Here is a 9,547-nt window from a genome sequence, read left to right as displayed (position 1 = left end):
GGGGGAGCACTCAGTGCAGCCTGGCTCCATCCTACGAACTCTTCATCTTTTACGCTGATTTTCACCAGGCTGTGAGATAGGAAAGTAGTCTGCCCTTTCTGTCTTTGAGGATCTGAAACTTCAAGGATTCTGGAATGGGCCAGGTGTTCAAACATAGTCTGACTACTGAAGCTGCCCACGTACTTAACTTTTGTGATGGCCATGGTCTATTCTTTTTACTTGAAATATAGTTGAATACTTGGAAAAGCACACTAGGTTGCATTTTTATGAGTCCGGAGAAGAAAGAAGCATTAAAGCTGTTCATTACTCAATTCTGAACAACAACAACAAAAAAAAAGCCTCGCTCTTTGAAGCAGGAGCAGCATAGATTGCTGGAGGGCAGAAAAAGAAAAGAATCACAAGAATGAGAGGGAAGCAGACACGTGACTCAGGAACCTGCTGGTAGGGTAGGCTGATCAGGCTCCTCTGGGTTCTGGTAATGCAGAAGGCATGAAGGAAGCAGAAGGAGCCATAGGAACTACATTCAGGAAGGGGTTTTGAGTCTCTGACCCGCAGCACCCATCAGAGTGAGTTACCAGAACTGACCATAGGGCTGTGAGATACAACATACAACAGATAGGCGTGTCTCCAAGACGTTTCCTTCCCTGTGCCAACACTTCTTCTTTAGGACTTACTTATTTTTATTGTATGTGTTTTTGCCTGCTTGTATGCTGGTACTACACATACAGTGCTTGAGGAGGTCAGAGGGAGCTTCCGATACACGGGAACTGGAATTACAGACAATTGAAGGTGTCCTTGTGGGTGCTGGAAATCAAACCCTGATCCTTTCTGGAAGAGCAGCCAGGGGTGGGAACCACTGAGTCATCGCTCCAGCACCACCAAGGCTTGCCTGACTGTAAGCTCTTTGTCTCTTCATCTTCCAATCTGGATTTCTTACAAATAAAATAAGTTCATGTAGTATTTTGTCTCAGCTTGAGTCGCCATGTGTAATTGATTAGGCAAAGAAAAAGACTACAAAGAAAGATGCTAAGTACAATCCACCAAGGAAAGAGAAAAAAGAGGCAAAAGCCTCTGGAAGTTTGGAGAAAACAAAGAAAAAGCATCTGAAACCAAAGGGAAAGGGAACCCTGGAAGGGAGGGTTTCAGCGCTGCCCAGCCGGGGATGGCTTTTTCAGTGGACAATAACGTCAAACAGTCAAATCCAGTACCTGGACTTAAAATAACAATTCAAGCATTAAGGAGCTTAATGATTGCCTGTAGGAAATATCCAAGGGACCTATACATATATATTGCTGCCATCAGTCAAAGGGTTGACTCAATTAACAGAACTTTATTTATACAGTAACAAATTACAAGCTCCCCCAGCAGAGATGAGCTGTCTAGTAGTTAATCTCCTGACACTTGGCTCTCGGTGGAAGTTCACTGACCAGTTTGCCTGATTCTTGAAGAAGCTGTGGATGCTTGATTTATAGCATAATAAACTGAGGGGGAAACTCCTTCAATATTGATAGGCTTGACTTGCTCCCCACTCTATAGGAAAAAGAACATGAAAAACCTGCCTAAACTCAGCAACTCAGCATTCAAGAGAACAAAATCCTAAACTAACAGTTGAAATTGGCAAGTTCTATAACTTCTTTATGCTGGATGTAGCTCACAATCAACTTGAACACTTTCCAAAGGAGATTAGAAACTGCACCCAGATAACCAACCTTGACTCGCAGCACAATGAACAAAAAGACCTCCCACACACAATAGGAAATCTGTCCAGTTTAAACCATCTTGGCCTGAGATACAATAGACTGTTAGGAATACCCGGATCATTAGCAAAATGCTCTATTAAAAAAAAAAAAAAAAACATTTCTACACTAAAGAGTCTTACTCAGTCTTGCAAAATTGAGTAGCTAGACCTTGGCTAGAAATCACTCCCAACTATATCCAGTGGGTCCATCTGAGTTTTCCACAGAGTTGGATCAACAGAATCTCATTTTAGAATTCTCTCCAGAGGTTAATCCTAAATTAAGTTAATCCCAGGACTTGGGTGGCAGAGGCAGGCGGATTTTTGAGTTTGAGGCCAGCCTGGTCTACAGAGTAAGTTCCAGGACAGCCAGGGCTACACAGAGAAACCCTGTCTCGAAAAACCAAAAAAAAGAAAAAGAAAAAGAAAAAGAAAGGAAAATAAATTACTTCTTTTAGATTTAGATTTGGGAACTTGGACAGTTAAATTAGAACTGAATTTGGGCACTAACTGGCTCACCAAGTTCCCAGGGGATGTCTGAACTTGTCTTGCATGAGGTTCTAGTATTATCAAGCAATCTTCCAAAGATGCTTCCCCACAATCTTGGAAACCTTAGGAAATTAAGAGAATTGGGTCTATGGGAGAACAAATCGGAACCCTTGGCCAATGAAATTGCTTACCTTAAGGGTTTACAGAAATTGTTTTTGACAACAAGCACTAGACCACTCTTACCCAGCAGTATTGATCATCTTAGCACTTGCACATCCTGTCATCACCAGAGAAGACCTGCTACTCATCTTCCGGAAAAAACTGGTACCCTGAAGAACCTGGAACTGCATTTGAATGACAAGCCCAACCTGCATAGCCTTCCCTTTGAGCTGGCTCTCTGCAGCAAGCTTTCAATATTTTAAGTATTGAGTATTATTCCCTCAGTCACCTTCCACCTCAAATTGTTGCTGGACAGACTTCTTCTGTTATTCAGTTCTTAAAGATGCATATTGGTCACGACCTGAAACAAACTGCTGATCCCACACATGATTCAAATGCAGACTGTGTAATCAATCTTCCATATCTACATTCTCTATCTATTCATGGACATATTTACACATGGTACATTTATAAATATTTAGTTGTTTTATAGCTTATACCCCCTTCCCCACCCATCATGTACACACTTGCAGCAGATGTGCAGCTTGCTTTTCACTCCAAACAACTGGAGTGGGGGTTATCCCAAAAGCTGTTGCCTGTCTGTGGGATATATGTTCTTCTGGAGCTGCCTTGGTGGGAGAGGGCCATTTTTCTTGCAACCATTCACATACATTTTCCCTCCTATCAACTGCCTGATCTTTATAGTAGGACAGAACCTGAGGCTAGAATCTTTCCGTAACTTAGTTTGAAATCTGAAACTTAAATTTCATATATGTTTACAGTTGGAGTTAACCCCTGGATTTTTTTTTTCTTGCTTTGATTCGCTGTTTAATCAGTCAGATCTGGAGTTTAAATTCTCTCTTAAATATTTTGCAGCAGCTAGTTTAAATATTAAAAGATGTGTGTTTGTTGAAACAACTGGCAAACTGAAAATACACATTCAGAAATGGAAGATTCCATGAACTTAATCATCGGCTGAACTGTAGAACAAAATGTCGGAAGCGGCTCTTGGGATGAGCATTGAGACCTTTCCTAGCACAAATATGTTTTCTTAACTTGCAGTGAGGGGGCTTTTTTTTTCTTTCTTTCCTGGAAGTTGCAGATCCACAGAAATTTAACTTGAAAAATATGACAAATAAATTCCACTTAAAAATTCATTCTATACATGTATCTACAAATATATGTGTGTATATGTGTGTGTGTGTGTGTGTGTGTGTTATCATAAGTCATGATAGATAACTTTAATGACTACTCCCTATCCTTGTACAATGAGATAGATGAATGCCTTTCTTTAAAGACTGCAGCATATGTGTGTCTTGATGTTATTGAACCGTGTGCTATGGTTTTATACATTGACCCTCCTGTGGATATCTTTCTGTTCTGGAGCATCGGTGTCTAAGCACAGTATCTCCACACTGTGCTCTATGGCTGCTGAACTGCATTTTCCTCGTATGTGGGGTACTGGCCTCAAACCATTCTATTCAGTCCCATTAGTTTTAGTAGTATCCTTCCTCTGTTGGTAGGTAGCTATACACTTAGCAAAAGAGGCACACTGCATAGATGCCATTGGCAGTTCCTTGGAAGTTATCTGTGAGGTTGGTGTACTGCTTGGTACTATTTTATTTTTCTCTCTGCTTTTAGGACTAACAAAACTGTAATTGTGTGCCTCTTAGGAAGAACGTCAAATTTTGATAATAGTATTTGTTTAAGTCATTTTTGTATACTTTATTGAGGAAACTCACCGAGCAACTATATCCTAGATACTATCCTAAAATAAACTTCTCATATGATTAATAACTATTATACTAATATATTATATTAATATTATATAATAACTACATGATTCTGCTTGGGTAGTTTTTGTTTGTTTGCTTGGTTGGTTGCTTGGTTGGTTGGCTGGTTTGTGCCACTGCTCCATTTTGATGGGCATTGTATTTTAAACAACTTTTAAAAATTAAAACCATGATGTCAACATAAAAATTTAAACTTTTGCTTTTCCTGGCACTCAATCTCAGAGCTGGGTTTAAGGTAAAATCTGTGTTTATAATTAGCAAATGTGCAAGAATCAACTAAGAAATGAAAGGCAAAGATAGAAAACATTAAAGTGCTTGAATGTATGATAGAAACTATTTCAGATGTTCATTGTATTTCCAGAAGAAAGTAATATACTTTCTTCTGTGGTTTATCAGTTTATAATATTGTTTATAAAACAAATCTATTTTTATAATTCTATGGAGAACTTATGTATATGTGTTTTTAAAATAAATTTCATATCCAGGTGTACTTATAAATTAAGAAGAGAATTGAAACTTTAGAGGTAGTGGTCTAGTATCTTTTCTTGAAGAAACATATTTTCCCAAAATGAAAATATCTAAAAATTGTAACAATTTGGATCCCTTACATTTCTGTGTATTTAATGCTTAAAATTTACAAAAGAATACAGATGTTCCTCTCTTACAATTTAATATGCATTTTGTTTTCTTTCTTATGACCAAAATGAGAAAGAAAATTCCTTTAGGTCAGGATACAATTTTATTAGTACAGAAATAATAATACACAAAAGTGTACAACTTGAGGCTTCTCATTTTATTTTAGTCTTGGTACATTTTGGGGACAAGATTTTGTGCTGTGCCTCAGGATAGCTTAAACCCCATTGCAGACACAGGCTGGTTTTGAACTCTCAACAATTCTGCCTTGGCCTACAAAGTGTTAGGGTGACGTAGTGAGCTACCATGTTCAGCTGGTTCTAGCTGGGTTTAATTCCTTGTTTACTAATTTATACAAAGTCTCAAGTTGCCCAGATTAGCCTCAAGCTGAGTATGACCTTGAACTCTAGGTATTCCTGTCCCCACCTCTAAAGTGCTGGGATTTCAGGCCAGGCTAACACACCCAGTTTATGTGGTTCTGAGGATCCAACCCAGGGCCTTAAATATGCTAAGAAGCACTCTACCAACTAAACTACATCCTCAGCTATCTTTGATAACTAATCATTAAACAAATGAAATTTATTGGAAATACATCTCATAAAATATATACTTTATTAGATAAGGGTGTATTTCCTAGCAGAAACCACTTTCTTTTTTTCTTTTTAATATAACAAGTATTAAAATGTGGACTGATAACATTACCTTAAGGACATTCTCAGTACACTTAAACGGCTAATGGGGAGTATATATTAAAAAATGCACAATGCTAGTTGGAATTCAAGCAAGTAACTACAAGCAAACAAATTTCAGTAATGTGTGTGTTGAAGCTGAAGGCCTAGAACTAAAAATTACTTTTAAAACTAATCACTTACTCCCAGGGGTAGGAATTACTTTTTGAAGCCCATAATCACAAGCCAGTGTCCACTCCTATCAACATTGATTTCTCTTTTTAGGGAACAACAAATAGCAATAGCCCTAGGAAACCTGCGCTCTTCTGTCGGCCTTGCAGTGACCACAGCACAGCCACACTTGATAGCCCGCCTCACTGCACTGATCATTGATGAGAGGAGTGAAAGTTTAGCTTCTTTCGAAAGAGGAAGGGTCTACCCACAGGTCGCAATAATTACTTGTAACTCTCAGAGGTACGTTAGAGAAGAGGGAACAGCTTTTGTCCCCCTCCAAAAGCAAAGTCTAGAAAAATCTGGTCGCGCTGGGTACTACAGAAAAGTTTAGGAGGCACTGAAAGTATATCTCAATTTTTTTCATAAGTAACTTAAAAGACAAGATATGGTTATAAAAACAAATAAGTAACACCTCAATTCAGGAGGGGGATAAATCACAAAAGGTAACTGGAACAAGACGTGGTCTTCTGCTCTTCTATTCTGAAAACAAAATCTAGAAAGCACAAACACTTCACACCACCGCCTGGACAAGGACGTTTCCTGAGGCCCTGGACCAGACTCCAGCTCACGGCTCTCCCCAGGGCGCAGGGCCCCGCCCAGCACCAGCTTCCAGCACCTCACAGTGTCCCAGCGTCGCCTGGTACCCGAGGGCACTGCCAGGGCCACAGGGGGAACTGCGCGCACGGTGATGCGGTCCGCGAGGTCGCCACAGCTCGCGAGGACTTACCGCCCCTCCGTATCCCGGGTAGGCCATGACCAAGCGAACGAAAGTCACGCGTCAGCAGTAAGTCAGCGACAGCGCGGCTGCGAGGAAGGAGCAAGTGCGTGCGACAGGTGCGGAAGGTCTGAGCTCAGCGCCCCGCACCTCTGCTCTTGGGAGCCGGCTCCGCCTGGAGTCCCGCCCCCGCCTGCGACCCCGCCCCTGTCCGGCCAGCCACGCCCATCTCACCTGTGATTGGCTGCAGCCTGTCTCATGGATTCCAGTCCCTCTCTCTCACTGGTTCTTTCGAGTTCTTACCAGAAGCCTCCTCCACAGTTATTTCTCCACCCTCTGAGGAGTGCTTCTCCAGGCCATCAACTCCTAGAGTTTCTTTCCCCCCCCCCCCCGCCCCGTAGAAAACCCAAACCGACCAGGTGATGACTTCTTTTAACCCAGCCGTATATTCTTTGGACCAGATAATTGTAACTTTGTAGTTTGTCACGGTTCTATATAGTGTGGATGCAGCATCAGAGCTTTGAAACCGTGACCACCGTAAGCTCTGCCGTATTTGATACCTAATATGAGAAAGGTTATTTGTAGTTTTGTAGATAAATGGTGGCCACGCAAGTACAAATACAGGATATCTATTGATTTTTTAATAGATTTAAAAATATCTGTATGTCCCAAATACTGCACAAGAATACACATCTATTTTTTAGAATATTGTTTACATTGCTTATATGGAGTCCTCCATATTATTTAGTAACTTGACCAGTGATTCAACTTTTGAGAAAACCCTTAATGTGTGCTATCTGATTATAAACATCAAGAAAACATCTTGGTTTTGATCATTTGACAAAAAGGAACGGCTAGCCTGCTTTTCTATGAAACTCATGAATTTTGTTTCTCCAAGTCTAGAATTCAGAACAAGGCAGTTTTAGAACTAACTTATAAACAAAGGGGATACCATTTTGATTTCTTTCTGAAAAAGAAAAGTCCTAATATTAAAAAATAAGAGCATCAAAAAGTGTTAAGTATCAACATAGGCAATCAGCCTTGCAAGCCCTGAGTAATTTAACAATCGCTCTGCTGTACTGCAGCCGGAAGAACGTGCTGGACCTTGTGAAACAATTTTATCAGGAGAGGCAGAAAGAAGCAAGTGGCTAATATCCACCCTACTATTGAGAAAGGGCCAGTTTCTGCAGCAGTACTTACTTCTCTAACATTGAGAACTATTAAAAGAGAAGTAGAATAAAAACCTGCTTGATAAAATGAATGAGAATATGACTCAGTAGGTACCAGATGATTCTCTTAGCAGAAGAAATTCATGCCAAGTTGCATTCTAATTGACAAACTATATATTCAAAGTGCTTAGGAAGGGTTGTTTGCAATGGTAAGACTAATCCAAATTTAAGATCAAAATTCTTCTATACCTTCTTTTTTATCAAAACGGTTTCTCTGAAGCAGTGCCTTTCTGTATCCTGGGAGTCAGATCTCCATAGATCCATTGCATGTCTATATGTCCACTTTCAAAGACAGTATTTTCCCTCCAGGACAAAATTTGGACTCCTTTACTAAGAGTTCATTTAAAGACACTAAACTTACCTAAACATGGACTTCCTCCAGTTTGATAGCAAACCCAGTGCTTACGAAACTGAGTGCTCTCAGGGACGCTCCCACTGGCCCAAGGGAGCTTTGCCCAGGCCCCTATTGTATTTTCAGTAATGAAGCCCTTTGTTTCTGAACCAGGAATCCCATGTGTCTGCCAACTTGTATGAAAACTCGCAAGCTTGTTGTTAGCTTGCAAGTAGGACAAAATACCAAATACTGACAATGTATCTTCTTTGGAGAAAAAGAGGTGGAGGTAGATACAGAAAGGGTTTTCACATTCACAGCCTATAACAGGCTTTCTAAATCTAAAATTTATAGTACAAATGTTGCAGTATTATAAACTGTGTTTTGAAAAAATTCACTTTAGCCCACAGGTGTTTTTAAAATAGTAACTTGTCTTTATGATTCAGTTAGCATTGTACAGGCAATAGTGTCTTATGAAGACTATTCCATATTATTATGGGATATTCCATATTGTTTGGTAACTTTATTAAATATACATATTCACTAAATACACACATGTGTACTTGCATGTGCCTTAAATCATATGCTTTTCTTTTCATTATCTGTTCATTATTCAGCAACACGGCTTTCTGTGTAGATTGAACACCAGGTAACAGACACGGTAAGCTGTAAAGCATTATTCTTCAATACAGGACTACATCAGGCATGTACTGTCATTTTTCTCTCTTAAAAGAGTGAAAAGTAAGGTTGTTTGTAATTTCACTTAACCATAGCTGCACAGCTGGTGTCAGAGATGAAGGCAGAATTCAGACAGTTTGCCTATATATGGTCTCTTAATTTTTCCCTTCCCTTTCCATCTCCAACTATAAAATTTTAAAATGTAATAAAAATTATTTATACTACTAAAAAATAAAATATTTAAAGAATATAAAAAATGACAGTAGAAATATTAGCTAGGCAAACAGAAAAGAAAGTATCTTGCTTTGACTAAGGAAAATCAGTCCCCAAATAATCAATGTAACCATTTCTCTAATACAGGATACATGTTTTCTGGTGGCAATGAAGTATACATGATCACAGTGACCTGGATGAGCCTGTGTGATGGATTATACTTCTAGTCCCAGTCCCAGTGAGATAGAGATAGAATGATTCCCAGGGCTGGCTGGTGGGCTAGCCAAGTGTTCTAGGCAAGCTCCAGGCCAGTGTGAAACTCTGTCTCAAAATAAAAGGAGACACAGACTGAGAAAGAGCACCTAGGTTGTCCTCTGGCTTCCACATACACAACCACCACCACCCCATCACACACACACACACAGAGGGTGGGGGGAGTTGGTCATTTTGAATTTCATGCACTGAAGATTGAAAAAGGAGCCATTTATTTTAGATGAGGTCAAGTCAACAGTCAATACTGGAATTATCAGGTCTAAGTGTCTGTAAGAACAAAAATAGACTATGTCAGGTGTATTGTTGAATTTAGACCACTTGAAGTGACAGTTTAGCTGGTAACATTACAGTGATAGCCTCTTAATAAACTATTTCACTCTCCTCTTCAGATATAGCA

The 9,547-nt window shown here is 39.7% G+C and overlaps 1 protein-coding gene and 1 pseudogene across 1 annotated transcript in view; one reads left to right on the top strand and one right to left on the bottom strand.

Annotated features, from left to right (window-relative positions):
* The window catches only part of Gca (grancalcin), a 38,557-nt gene extending 31,948 nt beyond the window's left edge, over positions 1 to 6,609 (bottom strand). Inside the window, exon 1 of the mRNA XM_031370439.1 lies at positions 6,439 to 6,609. Within this exon, the coding sequence (XP_031226299.1) occupies positions 6,439 to 6,465 (27 nt within the window). The 5' untranslated portion in view covers positions 6,466 to 6,609. The remainder of the gene's footprint in view (positions 1 to 6,438) is intronic.
* On the top strand, positions 983 to 6,042 carry LOC116090542 (annotated as a pseudogene).
* Positions 6,610 to 9,547: the final 2,938 nt, after the last annotated feature.

Source organism: Mastomys coucha, unplaced genomic scaffold, assembly GCF_008632895.1.
Source record: "Mastomys coucha isolate ucsf_1 unplaced genomic scaffold, UCSF_Mcou_1 pScaffold15, whole genome shotgun sequence".
Lineage (NCBI taxonomy): Eukaryota > Metazoa > Chordata > Mammalia > Rodentia > Muridae > Mastomys > Mastomys coucha.
This window is presented reverse-complemented; position numbering and strand designations above follow the sequence as displayed.